This window comes from Pteropus alecto, unplaced genomic scaffold, assembly GCF_000325575.1.
Source record: "Pteropus alecto unplaced genomic scaffold, ASM32557v1 scaffold146, whole genome shotgun sequence".
Lineage (NCBI taxonomy): Eukaryota > Metazoa > Chordata > Mammalia > Chiroptera > Pteropodidae > Pteropus > Pteropus alecto.
In genome coordinates, this window is record NW_006442107.1 from 14,049,046 (window position 1) to 14,064,193 (window position 15,148).

General features: G+C 35.8%; 1 protein-coding gene and 1 non-coding gene across 4 annotated transcripts in view; one reads left to right on the top strand and one right to left on the bottom strand.

Moving 5' to 3' along the window:
* Positions 1 to 15,148, top strand: part of RPRD1A (regulation of nuclear pre-mRNA domain containing 1A) — a 61,726-nt gene that overhangs the window by 13,244 nt on the left and 33,334 nt on the right. For all 3 annotated transcript variants that reach the window (XM_006919962.3, XM_015595763.2, XM_015595764.2), the window contains exons 2-4: positions 10,793 to 10,922; positions 13,703 to 13,809; positions 13,889 to 13,986. In XM_006919962.3, coding sequence (XP_006920024.1) covers positions 10,793 to 10,922; positions 13,703 to 13,809; positions 13,889 to 13,986 — 335 coding nt within the window. The remainder of the gene's footprint in view (positions 1 to 10,792; positions 10,923 to 13,702; positions 13,810 to 13,888; positions 13,987 to 15,148) is intronic.
* LOC112469425 lies at positions 844 to 962 on the bottom strand. The gene has a single exon (XR_003042618.1). It is a non-coding gene; the product is annotated as a 5S ribosomal RNA (ribosomal RNA).

Consider the following 15,148-nt stretch of genomic DNA (forward strand, 5'->3'; position numbering starts at 1 on the left):
CGGGATTCAGAGGCACACTGAAGTTTGAGCATTTATTGTATAAGAACTCTTCTTCATCAGCTATTGGTGACTGAAATACAGCCCATATAGGCAAAGCAGGATAAATGCTTAAATTTTCCCCTTTGTCAACTGAATTAGTTCTCTAGCAACTTCTTTTTTTTAAGTATTTTTGTGAATTTATGGATTTTTATATGTTTGTGTTTTAGACCATTGTAGTCGTTCTTTTTGATTCTCTTTAGCCAGTGCCAGCCTCTTGGAGTGTCATTTGTATCGTAGTTTTTAAATAGCTTTCTTGCTTTCTGTCAGGACAAAATGTTCCAGGCTTATCTTATATATTTTCTTCCTTTAAAAAAGTGTAATCACCCATTTTATTGTGAAGTAATTGACATACATCACTGTATAAGTTTAAGGCGTACAGCATGATGCGTTCTTTTATATTTAGTGAAATATATTTCCTGCTTTTATTGGCAAAGTGTTATTCAGGGACCACAGTATGGGTCCTGGTATTGCTGATTAATTTCAGTGCATTTCTTTGAGTGTGTGTAATAATCATTTTAATAATTGGTTTTTTGTTGGTAAATAGGGATAACTTACCTTGTAGGGTAATACACTTTTAGAGCAGTGCCTAGATCATAAGAAACTAGTCAGTATTATTTTTTAAATAGTCTTTTTTTCCACATAACTTTTCAAATCTTTTGTGTGTGGTATTTTTGTTGTTTGGTTTTGTTGTGTTTTTTGTTTTGTTTTGTTTTGTTTGTTTTTTTTTAGGTGAGGCAACACTTGGTTGACCTCACAGATTGCAAAGACCTTGTCAGCTTACAATCCTTTATGTTTTATTTTTTACACCTACAGCACCTGGTCTTCCTAGGTGGTCTCCCATCCAAGTACTAACCAGGCCCGACCCTGCTTAGCTTCCAAGATCAGATGGGATCGGGCTTGTTCATAGTGGCATGGCCGTAGACTTAAAATATTCTTAAAAGTGCAAAATGTTTTAGTCTCAGTCTCACTCTAGAAGCATAATGTGAGTAAACTGTGATGTGTATTCTTACAGAACTCTTACCGTTGATATGTCTTTTATCGTGGTCTTATGGTCTAAGATGAAGTTTGTTTTTATCAAGATTTTAACAGTTCATTTGTTGTATATACCAAAATCAAGGTTTCTAAATTATTTCAAGAACTCAAATTGCCTTGGCCTTTTAGAATGAGAAAGATATCTGGGCCTAGGTGGAGTTTGTTTGTTTAACCAAACATTGAAACAGGTTAAACTATGAGTAAATAAATGGACCTGCAGGACAAAGTAAATTGTTGGGGCACCAAGTCAGTATTACCCAGAAGCCTTTTTCAGCATGTAGGCTTAAGTTAATCATTTAATATCCAACTCGTGTATTTCCCTTTTATGACTTAATTTTTTGTTGCTAACTCTTGACGGCCCCCCGCCGCCAAGATGCTTTCTTGATCTTCAGCAAAGTAGAACTGTTTAATTGTGTATCTATGCATGTGTGCAACTTAACCTTATGTCTTAGATATCTTTTCATATGAATATATAAATCTTTATCTCATATTTGAACAGTTTTAGTGTATTGGATTGCATAGATGTACCATGATTTGTTTAGTCATATCTTTCTTGATGTTATCATGAATCTCCTAAGTGATTCCTTTGTGCATTTATGGGAACATGACAGTAGGATAAATTTCTAGAAGTGAAATTTGCAGAGTTGAGGGATTTGTGCATTTACATTTTTTATAGATATTGCCAAGTTATTTTTCTAAGAGTTTGCCCTAATTTATTTTAACTACCAATGTCTGAAGATATCTAAAGGTGATACTCTTAAAAAGGTGATACTCTTAAAATAGATATCCTTACCTATTTTAGTTAGTATCAGACTTTCATCTTGATCAATTTAATAGGTAGAAAATGATAATTGGTTTTAATTACTTAACATTTGAGTTTCTTTGACCTTCCCATTCACAGCACTTGTCCATTTTTATTAGGTTATTGATTTTTGAGAACTCCAGAATGGAGGTGGGGAATAAAATATTTGAATTCAATGCATTGAAAATAAGCAACAGCAGTTAGATCTGTAGGAAAGTTTGTCTTCCTGAATTTGAGGTTTCTGAGAGCAGTGTAATTTTACATATGTTCTCTTTTGTGGCTATGCAGGACAAGGTTAAGACCAGAAGCCAAGTTAGTGGAACAAATAATTAAAGGCACAGGTCTAGGCCAGAATTTATTGACCTAGTAAGTACTGCACAAATTCTAAATCACCTGCTAGGCTTCTTTCCATAGATTGGTAGGTGAGAATGATAGTTGTTGCTTTAACTGGAACTTAGTTTAGTTGGGAAGCACTTGATTAAATAAAAACAATTATAGTTGGGATAAGTGCTTCATAGGAAAAATATGGGGTGCTCTGAGAGCATATCAAGGCTGCCTAACCTATATGTACTCGGTGATCAGGGACAAAATAGAGGAACCCATTTAATTGAGATCTGAAGGATGGATAGAAGCTGGGAAAGTTGGAGGACTAGGAGTAGTGGGCATGAAGAGAGTAGTGTAGAGAGTGAAAACAGACCTGTTTGGGCCTTTGGTTCATGATAATGATTTAAAATGTTATTTGGAGAACAGTAGAAAATCTTTGAAGGATTTAAGCAAGGGATGGGCTGCCCAAAGTGAGGCATCCTTGCTGTGGTACAGGAATACACCGGCTCTATCCAGCTTCCACGCACCTCAGCTATTAAGCAGCAGCTGGCTATGTCTGACTGAACTGTTTATCATGTTTGGGCAGATAAAGTCCATTTAAGAAACATATGTTGATTATATACTTTCTGTGGCAAAGAATATTACTGAGTTAAAGTAGATTCTGCCTTACAACCACCTATCCCTGTATGGAACATGTCTTCTAGTCTGTAGCAATTCACTTTACCAAGGAAGTAAATGAGGCTGTCCAACAGTTAATAAATCTTTACTAAATTTTCGTTTCAAGATAATGACTTTCTGCTTGTCTTCTATAAGACCTACAGTAATGGTTATTGGTATGTGTGTACCTGCACATATATGTACATATACTTCTTCAATTTTTGCTGCTTCTGTGCATGTCGAGGACTTCTTGAAAGAGGGTTCTTGTATTTCTGAGGTAACACAATACAGTTTTAGCTATTTGTTGTAGTTATCAGCATCATCATCTATTCTGGTTTTAAATTTCAATCGCATGGAAACCTGGGTAATTACATTAGATTATGATATTCTGCATCATAGCAAAATCAGTGGGCATGTGACTTGTGCAGTATAAGAGAATAAGTAATGATCCTACCACTTTCTGGTTATGAATAAATAAAACATGATTATGAACTGATCACGAATTAGTGAAACTAGATGGCATTTCTGTAAGCCTCTGACTGGCTGACTTTGTTTCATACTGTTTATCTAATATTTCGGACTCCTCTTTTTGAAACCTTGTAATTGCCTTTTTATTTGACTTTTTTGTGAATTATGTCACTTTCTTATTTGTGTGATGACTGAACTTGTATTGCCCTTTTAGGCAGATATGTTCAACTTTTTAGGCGGTACTATGTTTTTATATGTTGTCTAGCCATATTTTTTTTAATAGTTATTATTTGTGTTTCGATGTACCTGTTCATACAGAAGGCCCCAGGAGGAGGGGCTTCACTTAGTATCCATAAGAGTTTAATATTTAGTTTAGAGCGGTGAGTTATAAGAAAATGGTTCGTCACAATATAAATTTTGACTGTCTTTATTTGGCTTATACTTTATTGGTACAAGTATAGCAGTGTGCACGCATATAGACACACTGGGATATAATAATATTTTTAATAATTGCTTCCGGCGTTAGCGTGATATATCAGTGGAGAGAAGGATAAAAAATAAAAAGAACTAACATTATTAGAGATTTGACCTATCGTGCGGATTTCTGTGGAGCTTGCAAATTCCTTATCGAACAGGAAAGATTATTGTTGGTCTATTCCCAGCGTGATCCCTGACACATGGCAGACATTAAATAAATGCAAGTTAAATTGATTTGAAGATTGGGAAAATAGATATCTTTATAAGGAACCTTGTGAACAGCAGAAACAGGAATTAACTAGTTTAGACCCATTATTGAGCCTTATATTCTATTACCAACAGAGTTCTTTTTTTAAGGATTTATAGAATAGCTTGTTTGCCTTTTCTGTTAGCTTTGTATGTTTTAACAACAATTTATGGCTCTATTATTTTGAAAATCATTTTCATGATTTTCTTCCGATATTGCTTGTTGTGGTTAATTGAATTAATATTTGCTCTACATAAAAGTACACAGTTTTGTTTTTGGTTTTTGTTTTTGCTTTAATCCTTGTCTTACCCCTCAGGGATAACCAAACAAAAAATACATGCAGTTCTGTGACTCTTTTTCATACAATATATTGTGGACGATGTATACCTTTCTTATTCCAAATAGTAACTGCACAGTATTGCATTGTAGGTCTGATCCAAAATTTCTCTTTTTTTTTCCTTTTTTTAATAATATATTTTTTTCAATTATAGATGGCATATAAAATTATATTAGTTTCAGGTGTACAACATAGTGATTAGACATTTGTATATCGCATGAAGTGATCACCTTAATAAATCTAGTACCCATATAATCCCGTACATAGTTATTATAATATTATCGACTATATTCATTGTGTCCTTTATATCTCCATGGCTATTTTGTAACTACCATTTTGTATTTCTTAATCCCTTTCTCCTTTTTCACATACTCCCTCAACCCCTCTCCCATCTGGTAACCCTCAAAATGTTCTCTGTATCTGTGAGTTTGTTTTTGGCTTTTCATTGTTGTTATTTATTTTGTTCTTTAGATTCCACGTGTATGTGAAATCATATGATATTTGTCTTTCTCTAACTGACTTAGTCCACTCAGCACAATACTCTCTAGGTCCATCATGAAATATCTTTTCCCATCCCTTGCAGTCTGTGTGTGTCTCAGTCCGATGTGAATCTCTTGTAGGCAGCATTTGAGTGTCTTGTTTTCTTATCCAGTCAGCCACCCCATCTTTTAATTGGAGCATTTAATTATTTTTTTATTTGAAGTACTCGTTGATAGATATATCGTTATTGCCATTCTTTATTCATATTTTTGATTCATTTTTTTTTCTTAAGGAAGTTCCTTCATCATTTCCTGTAATACTTGCTTGGTGGTGATGAACTCCTTTAGCTTTTTCGTGTCTGAGAAGTTCTTTAACTGTCCTTCAGTTCTAAATGATAGCTCTGCTGGGTAGAGTAATCTTGGTTGTAGGTCCTGGCTTTTCTTCACTTTGAATATTTTGTGCCAAACTCTTCTGGCCTGCAAAGTTTCTGTTGAAAAATCAGCTGACAGTCTAATGAGTGCTCCCTTGTAGGTAACTAATTGTTTTTCTTTTGCTGCTTTTAAGATGCTCTCTTTATATTTAACCTTTGGAATTTTAATTATGATGTGTCTTGGTATGGGCCTCTTTGGGTTCACCTTGTTTGGACATTCTGTGCTTCCTGGGCTTGTATGTCTATTTTCTTCACTAGATTTTCTTTACCAGGGAAGTTTTCAGTCATTATTTCTTGAAATAGATTTTCAATTCTTTGCTCTCTCTCTCTCCTCCTTCTGGCACTGCTGTGATGCAGTTCTCGTTGTGCTTGATGTTGTCCCAGAGGCCCCTTACACTGTCTTCATTTTTTCTGGATTCTTTTTCTTGTTGCGTTGTTAGTGGATGCTTTCTACTACCTTATCTTCTAAATCACTGATTAGATCCTTTGCTTCATCTAATCTACTGTTGATTTCCTCTAATGTATTCTTCATTTTAGTTATTGTATTTTTTATTTACGACTGGTTCTTTTATATGTTTTCGATCTCAGTTTTTATGTTTTATATCTATTAAAGTTCTAACAGAGTTCATCTGCTCTTCTCCTAAGTTCCTTGAGCATCTTTATAACCAGTGTTTTGAAATCTGCATCTGATGGATTGCTGTTTAGTTCTTTTTCTGGAGCTTTGTTCTGTTCTTTCATGTGGAACATGTTTCTTTGTCTCCCCATTTTGGCTGTCTCCCTGTGTTCGTTTCTATTTATTAGGTAGGGCTCCTAAGTCTCCTGGTTTTAGTAGAGTGTCTTTATTTAGTAAGTGTTCTGTGGGGCCTAGTGGCAGTCTTCCCTGGTCACCTGAGCGAGGTGCTCAAGATGTGTCCCTTGTATGAGTTGTATGAGTAGTTCCACTACCTCCTTCCTGATGTAGTGGAGGCTTGGTTGCTGTTTACTCTTCCATGGGAGGGATTGACCTTTGGGCTGATTGGTTGTGAGGCTTGGTCGATGAGGGGCTGACCTTATGAAGCAAGATTCACTTTAACAGGGCTCTGGTGCCTGCCCAGTCTGCCATTCGGTTTTGTCTTCCTCGAATCCAGCCCTGGGTGATATTCCAGCTCTGATGTAGGTCAAAGCAGGCCACTGGGTATGCCAGCCCAAACTGCAGGCCAAGTTCAGCTGCAGCCTATGCATTTCCCAGGCCACCTGGTATTAGATACCAAGCAGTCCACAGATAGCTGCCACCATGCTGGGATTATAGGTGTCTCGGGAGGCCAAGCCAGAAACCTAGGCTGGCTGCTGCTAGTGCCAGGCTTGGTGCTGCTCAGCAAGGGGTATGAGGCACACAGAGGCCAAATGCTGCTTCTTTGGGTTTTGTGAGCCTTTGAGAGATTTTTGGAAAGTCCGCAGCATGAGCTGAGCCAGGCTATTTGTATGATGTAAACCACTGGAGGCAGCTTGGGTGGGCCCATGATTTGGGAAAGGCGGAGTCTCAGAATCCTCTGGGCAGAGCGACCTGTGTTATTCTGGTTGGTGGACACTCAGGTATGGTGGCTGCCTGTGTCTGGTTCCTGGGAGTGGGGAGGGCTTAACCAAGGAACAGTGGTTATTCCTAGCACTTCTGTCTGGGACAGAGCCACCCTTCGGCCCTTGTCCTGAAGCCTAACCACTCAGTGTCTCCCTGTATGTCCCTGGCGCTCCTGGAACAGCTGTCTAGTGCTGGAGCTCAGAGCAAGTGAATCCGTAATGGAGTAAAGCCCAGGCGTGGGCCCTTTAACTCATTTTGCCTTTAGGGGAAAAAAAGTGCAGCTTATTGCCAGCGTTAACTTAATTTTACATAAACTCGCTTTTTGAGGCTGAAGCAAATCTGGTTTTCAATGTAAAAATAAAATATAAAAACTGTTCTTGAAGTTATTGCTAAACAGAACTTGCCTCTAATCCTAACGAAACAAATGTGTACATAAATCGAATTCATTAAATGAATCTTCGGCTAATAACTATTTGAGAATGATGTTAATTAATATCATGTGTAGGAATGCTACATTTTCTAGGATTGGACATTTTCAGGCATCAATAATTACTATATTTTGTAAATGGAAATACCACTATTAAAAACAATGCTGTAAATAGAATGATATTGTTTGTTTCTAAAGACTATTGATGTACTAGAGCGATGTGAAAATAATAATAAAAGGGAGATATTTTGTGACACACTTTGGGGGTAAGGTTAGGACTGTAATCTGAGTTATCTCCGGGTAAACGCTGCTGGTGAGTATTCTCGGGGCAAACAGGAAATGGGTTAAGAGGAACGTCTGTGACTGCTGCAGCCCTCCATCTCACTCAGCCACAATCTCCACTGGTTTTCACAGCCAGAGGTTTGGGGGACTTCTCTTCCCAGCACTTGAACCCTCGATGCGGAGCCCAGTGTGGGGCCAGAACCCCTCGCTCTTCAGGTGGGAGAGGGTCTACAGCCAAGGTAACCCTTTTGATTCTGGACTGCCACACACTGTCATGGTACTGGCTCTTTTATGTCTCCGCCTCTCCTGCCTCTTATGTATGTACCCTAGTTGTAGGACTTACGTTCAGCCAGACCGCAGGCAACTCTCAGTTAGGGTTGCTCTATAGTTTTGTTGTAATTTTGGTGTGGTCACGATTGGAGGCATGCACAGCATCTAGCTTCTAGGCCATCTTGGCCAGTCTCAATGTACACACCGTTTTAAATGGAAGTAAGTTTTTTTCCCCTGAAAATTTGAAAGTTATACATTATAGCATTTTCTAGGTATTTTTCATATTTTATCTTGGGTTCCACAAAGGAAAAAAAATGAAAATAATGTTTTGGTATTGGACCACATACCGAGTCTATGCTCATGGTACAGAGTTGTCCTTCAGAATATATTTTGAAATCTTGTAAATTTTTACTTTAACGTACATTGTAGAAATTATTTTGAGTTATTTTTAAGAGATTAGTAGCCCATGAATTTAAAAAATGTTGTAAACTACATATTTTAAAATTTTTGTGGTAAAATACACCTAACAAAATTTAGTATTTTAACCAGTTTAGTGTTAGAAGTACATTCACACTGTTGTGCAGCCATCATCACCATGCATATCTAGAATTCTTTTCATCTTACACAGTTAGAACTCTACACCCATTAAATAGTAACTCTCCATATCTCCCAGTTCCCAGCCCCTGTCAGCCACCATTTTGCTTTGTCTCTCTGAATACGATTGATCTAGCTACCTCATGTCAGTGGAATCATACAGTATTTGTCTTTTTATGACTGACTTATTTCACTTAGCATAATTTCTTCTAGGTTTATCCACATTGTAGCAAGTTTCAGAATGTCCTTTCTTTTTAAGACTGAATAATATTCCGTTTGTGTAAAGACTACATTTCTCTTATCCATTCATCAGTTGATGGACACTTGAGTTGCTTCTACCTTTTAGCTCTTGTGAATAATGCTGCTACATTCTGAAATATTTTGATTGAGTTGCTACTTAATCTTAAAAGGTAACATTCTCTTTTTTCATGACAGTAGGCATAGTCTAATTGTTAAGAGGGACTGCTTTGGAATTGGGTGTTCTGAATTCAAATCCTGGCTGATACCTTCCTGGCTATTTCACTGTGGGCACTATCTTTTTGATGTCTGTTTTTCAACTGCCAAATGCAGATAATAATGGCACCTTACATTATTTGGATTAAATTAGGTAATATATATAAAGTACTGAGAATAGTGTATTACACAGTAAAAGTTCAGTAATTTAGAAAAAAGTAGTCCATTGGTGTAGGCACCTAAAAGTACTGCAGGGAGTCTCCCAATTAGGCAATAATAATAAAATTTTTAAATTTGAGTTTTTAAACCCAATTTAATGATGAGAAAGCAAATATTTGGATTAAATAATAGCAACCTTTTTGGGGGGTGGGATTTTCTTTGGGCAGGGTAGATAAAAAAAAGAGTGCTGAATCTTGGAAAAGTACAGTTATTACCATCTTCATGGGAAAGGGTCTTGGTACCTTAACCAGTTGTACTTTGTGGTTTATCTAACCAGGCAAGAGGTGGAAGAATCAGAAGGTGGTCTCTTACTACAGTTTCTTCCTCATCTTTATTCTGAGCCTGTGACTTTCAAAAGCATGAAAAGTTGTGGGTGGCAGTTTTAGACAGGCATACCAGTTTATACAAAGGACAGCACAGGTTTGTAAAATCTAATCAGTTGTGACTCAGTATGTTACAGTTTCTTGTGAGAAGGTTGGGTTGCTAGTTTTCCCTCAAGGAAGATGTGAACTCAGAAGTGTTTTTTAATATGTTGAATGCTTAAAATTTAAATCTAATACTCAAATCTAAAGGTCCAATTGCATCCTGCCCAAATTTTTGCCTTAAATCCAATAAGCTACCCCACACGAATAGTGCACTGGGTTATCAGTTCTGACTGTAAATCTTCTACATCATAATGTGGATGCCACAAAGTATGATGTTTCTGAATATAATTGTATGACAATGATTTAAGTTTAATTCTAGTAAAATTATATTATGAAAATAGTATAAAAGATTCTGTTTAACTAACTTTATGTATATGGATCTTGTTTGAGTTACATTCAATACTACTATGCCACTTAACATGGTAACCAGTAAAAATGTATTCTGGCCCACAACTGTTGAAATCTTAACTGCTCTTCTAGAAAGATGACTTATGCCTATAGAATATAATGAGTAGGGACATGTTTTTGTCAAGATGAATTCAGTTATTTAAAGGTCATTGTAAACCAAAGGGGGAAAAAAATCTAAACTTTGCCCATCTGGTCTCCTTAACATTTACTCTTATTAGCTTGGCAAATATTTATTTCATAAACAAAAAATATGTAATCGATTGATGTCTCTTTCAACCTGTTTCAACATGTTGTACCCTTTTTGTTTCACAGTAACTTAAAAATTGGTGTTTAAATCAACATGGACATTAAATGCAATTTAGGGTTTAGGGTGCTATCTTAATAACATAACTAATCACCATCTTATTTATAAATGGCTGTATCTCATATAGTGCTTACTAGTTTTAGTAAAATTTCATACAGGATAGAGTCACAGAGGTGCATTTTTACACAGATATGAGGATTTCAGTTTGTAAAACTATTTGAGAATAGTGATAAAGCTAGCAATCAAGAAAAAGTAGTTTGGGTGACTTAGTAAAACTGCAAGGAAACGAAAAGATACATCATTGACTACCTCTGCCTCTTGAGTTCTCTTTTTTCCTCACATGATTGATCTCCAGAAACTATAGAGTAGTTATCTTGGTGAATAAAAGAGTAGTGACTTGATAGGTTTGGTTATAGAATGAAAAGCTAGAATTGAACATAATAAATAAAGGTTAGGTTTTGTAGTTCTCAAACTGCTTAATTCAGGTATTGAGAAAGTATGTCCAAGTTAAGTGAGGATATTTTAAGTAGATTTAAATTTTTTATTTTATTTTATTTTTCAGCCAAACCAAACAGAAAGCTTACTTTTCTCTACCTAGCCAATGATGTCATTCAGAACAGCAAAAGGAAGGGGCCGGAGTTTACAAAAGATTTTGCACCGGTTATAGTGGAGGCATTTAAGCATGTTTCAAGGTATGATAATTGTTTTGAGTATTAGCTAATCTGTTTTAAATGCATAATATGTCCTTTTGCTAAAATTTGCCTTAAGCCATAAAATAAAAACAAGGAAATGTACTTCTTTGACGTTTTCATTTGAAAAGTCTTACCTATAAATGGCATTTGTAAATGTTTTGAATATTTTGTGTGAAGGAAACTTTTTTGAGCTGTTGCTAAGTTAGGCATTTGGAGTGCTTGTACAGCTTTCTTTAAAGAGACCAAAACAACTGCCAAATTGGAACAAATTTTATTAAGAATGTATGAAGGTGTTAAATTGAAATTTTGCGTGCTTATAAAGATATCAGTCTTACAGCTGATATTTCTGGATAAACTTATTACCTTTTTTCATCAAATTGTTTATAATGATTTTAAAGTTTTCTAGTGTGTAGGTATATGTCATAACATTTTTAAATGCTTTGGAAATATAGAATATTTATTTAAAAGAATCATAAACCTGTTGACAAATTACGCTGCAGAAAAATTCCGAGGGTAGGAGTCTGTACTTCAGCTTATGCCCTTTTTAAATGTGTATTTCTAAACATATGCAAATATTTCATAGATTACTGGATGAACACTACTGGGATAGACTATTAAATCAGTCTAAGTTATAGAATTCAATGGTGAATGATGGTTTGTATTGAACAATTTAAAGACGAAAATGTACTAGCCGTATGCCTTGTCGTTTTAGTCACAGTGGATGCATTTTTTAAAAATTAGTGTGAAATACTGCTGTATGTTACCTTCTTAAATAAATATTATTTATCCCTCAATTTAGATACTACTTTTTACCATCTTTTCAGATCCTGGCATATAGGTCGTAGGGTTCAGTCTTAGGCCCTCTTTGGGTGGGTGAGGCGTCATATTCTTGCCCTCTGTATTTATCATCCATATCCTAATAACTCACAATCAAATGGTACGATTGAGATGTTTTTTCTTTTAGACTTCTCTGTCCAATTGCCTATCGAATTTCTAGTTATATTCCTCCAAACATCTTAAACTTACTTTGTCTGATATTGAACTCATTATGTCCTTGCTCCCTGTCAAAATTGCTTTTCCTCAAGGTTTCATGCTCTCAGTGAATGGCACCTCCATCTATCCAGGTACTCAGTTGAGAAGTTAGGTGTCATCTTTAACCTTCTGTGATATTGTGATTTATAATATAGCACACTCTCCTTTCTTTCACTCCCCTTTCCCATTTACTACATATAGTTCCCTCAGTTCTTTAGATTTCTTTCCATTCCAGTTACCATAATGTCATTTCTCTATAATTGCAGTCACTTCCAGTGTTGTTTAATCCTTTTAGGAAACTGTACTCAGAGTTGCAGAGCTGGTCATAACCCTCCCATGCCTTTGAATGATTCTCATTTGTCCCAGAGATCAGGTCTAATGTCTTGAGCAAGAGTTAAGGTATTTCTTCATGGCCCTGTCTACCTCTTCAGACTCCTGTCTCACATTTCTTCCATGCACATACTCTGTAGTCTACAGCTTAAGCTAACTGAACCTCTTTTCTTTCTGCCTTATGGCTTTTATATATGTCACCTCTCCCGAGAATTCAGTAAAATACTATTGACTGCCTACTGTGTGCTAGGCCCTGAGGATACAGTAATGAACAAGACAAAGATCCGTTCTAATAGAGCTTGCATTTCAGTGGATAACACAGGTAATAACTAGATAACCAATTGAATATATATTATAATGTCAAAAGATAAAGACTATGAAGAATCATAAACTGGAGAAGGAACTAGAGAGTATGACGGTGCTCAGTTATATTATAAGATAAGAAATTACTATTTGGGGATGATGGCATTTGAACAGAGATTAAAGGAAATGAAAAAATGAGCCATGTGAGACAGCTCTATGCTAGGCATGTTTGAAAATCAGCAAGGAGATTCGTATGGGAGAAGGAATTTAGGGAATGTGGACTGAGAGATAGCCAGGAAGCAGAACATGTCCATTTTATGGCCCAGGATAGGGATATTGGGTTTATTCGTGGTATGAGTGGCAGCTCTTCGAAGATTGAGAGCAGTATGATTTGGTTTACGATGATAGAGAAATAGTGAAAGAGTAGAGTTTAGGAGACCAATGAGAAGACTGTTAAAAAATCCAGGCAAGAGATAATAGTGGCTCACTCTATGGTAATATTGATGAAGGTGGTGGGAAATGACTAGGATTAGTCTGTTTCCCACTTCCCTGTGTATCCAGTCTTCAGATCTCAGATTAAATATCAGTTCCTCAGATCCCCTTCCTGATTTCTTTTGAACCTGGGCCAGGTCTCTCTGTTATGCCTGTTTTTAACACCTTGTTCTCTTTTGTGGCATTTATAAATAATAGCTGCCAAAAAGTTCCCATTTGTATCTCCCATGTCAAAGATGGTGCATTGATCAGTATTTGTTAAATAACTTTAAAAATCACATATGAGAAATATTCCTTAACCTGATGTTCATCCCATATTATGTTTGGGGCAGCTTCTTTGTAAACCCCTAGAAACTGGGACTAACACCTTTATATTTTTAAAATAATTTTTTGTTTAATAATTTGTCTATAATATGTCTGTAAGCTCTTTAAGGGAAGCAGGGAATATGTCTGTCTTGATCACGGCACCCCTAAACTGCCTATCACATAATGGTGCTTAGTAAACATTTGGACAGTTTTCTCCAGGGCATGAATGTCTGATTATATTTAAAATCACCATTGCCTTTTCAATAGCACTATGCATTTTTACTTATAAAAATAAAATATTTTTACTTTTTCTTTAGTGAAACTGATGAAAGTTGTAAGAAGCACCTTGGAAGAGTGTTATCTATTTGGGAAGAAAGGTCTGTTTATGAAAATGATGTATTAGAACAACTTAAGCAAGCTCTATGTAAGTATATAGTCTTTTATCATGATCTCTTCATTAAAATGTATTTTTTCATTAAAACTTAAATGTTCTTTCAATTCAGATGGCGATAAGAAACCTAGGAAGCGAACTTATGAACAGATAAAGGTGGATGAAAATGAAAATTGTTCCTCTCTGGGATCTCCAAGTGAACCACCACAGGTAGAAGTTTTTTTCTGTTAAGGGAGTTACATCATTATTATTACTTCATATGGCCACCAAGCTTTATTAGTTTCACTGTTTTACTGTTGTAAATTGATTTGTATTATTGTTCTCTGTATAAGAAAGAAGTTTCATGATTATTATATTTTCTGGTTAACAGATTGCTTATGTTTAATGAAACATGTTATGTATTTTATATTAGGCAGTCATGTTTCGCATAGATAGAGGATTTCTGATGCTTAATATGATTAGATCTGGTAAGATATCTACCAATTAAACAGTTTCTTCCTATTTATTTATTTAAAGTAAATTTATTGGGGTGACATGGGTTAGTAAAATTATATGTTTCAAGTGTACAATCCTGTAATATGTCATCTGTTTATTGCACTGTGTGTTCACCACCCAAAGTCAAATCTCCTTCCATCACCATACATTTGACCCCTGACAGTTTACTTTTAAATAAATAAAACGTTTATTTGTTGTATGATTTAAGTACACTAAAAATTCCATTCCTAGAAATAAACACTGCCCTTTAAGTATTTTCGCTTTTAAACATTTAAAAATAAGTGTTAGAGTAACAAATACGTATTCATATAGTTATATGTAACTATAATAGAACCATGTAGTTCCATGGTAAAATAAGGTGGATTAAAATCATTAACTTAGTATTCCATGTCCTCCCAGATTGGTGTAGTATAGCATTCCTTAACCATTAGATTATTCCTTAAAGACATTTTAAACTTTTAATTATGTGGGCATTGAGTCTTAAAGCTTCCTCCTTCTATGTTTCAAACATATAGGAGGGACAGATAAAATTTTAAAGGAGAAAATGAAGACATAGCCATACTCTTAAAAGGTAAATATCATGGTGGGCTAGAAATGGTACAGAAACTTAATATGTGATCGTCCATCTCGGAGCAGATGCAGTGCGATTATTTGAATACCTCTTGCATCGAAATTAGTATCCTAGAGGGTAACTAACAAGGACTCATAGTGCTCCATGGGAGTTGTAGGACTGGACCTGAACTCACTGCATGAAAACAGAGGTTGGGTGGAGCTCTTTTCCCCATGAAAGGAGCTCGAAAGAAATGTACAAATTACTGCCTAGAACTGTGGATTTATATCAGTATTAGCACTAGGGAGGCAGAAAGAATCTGTCAGG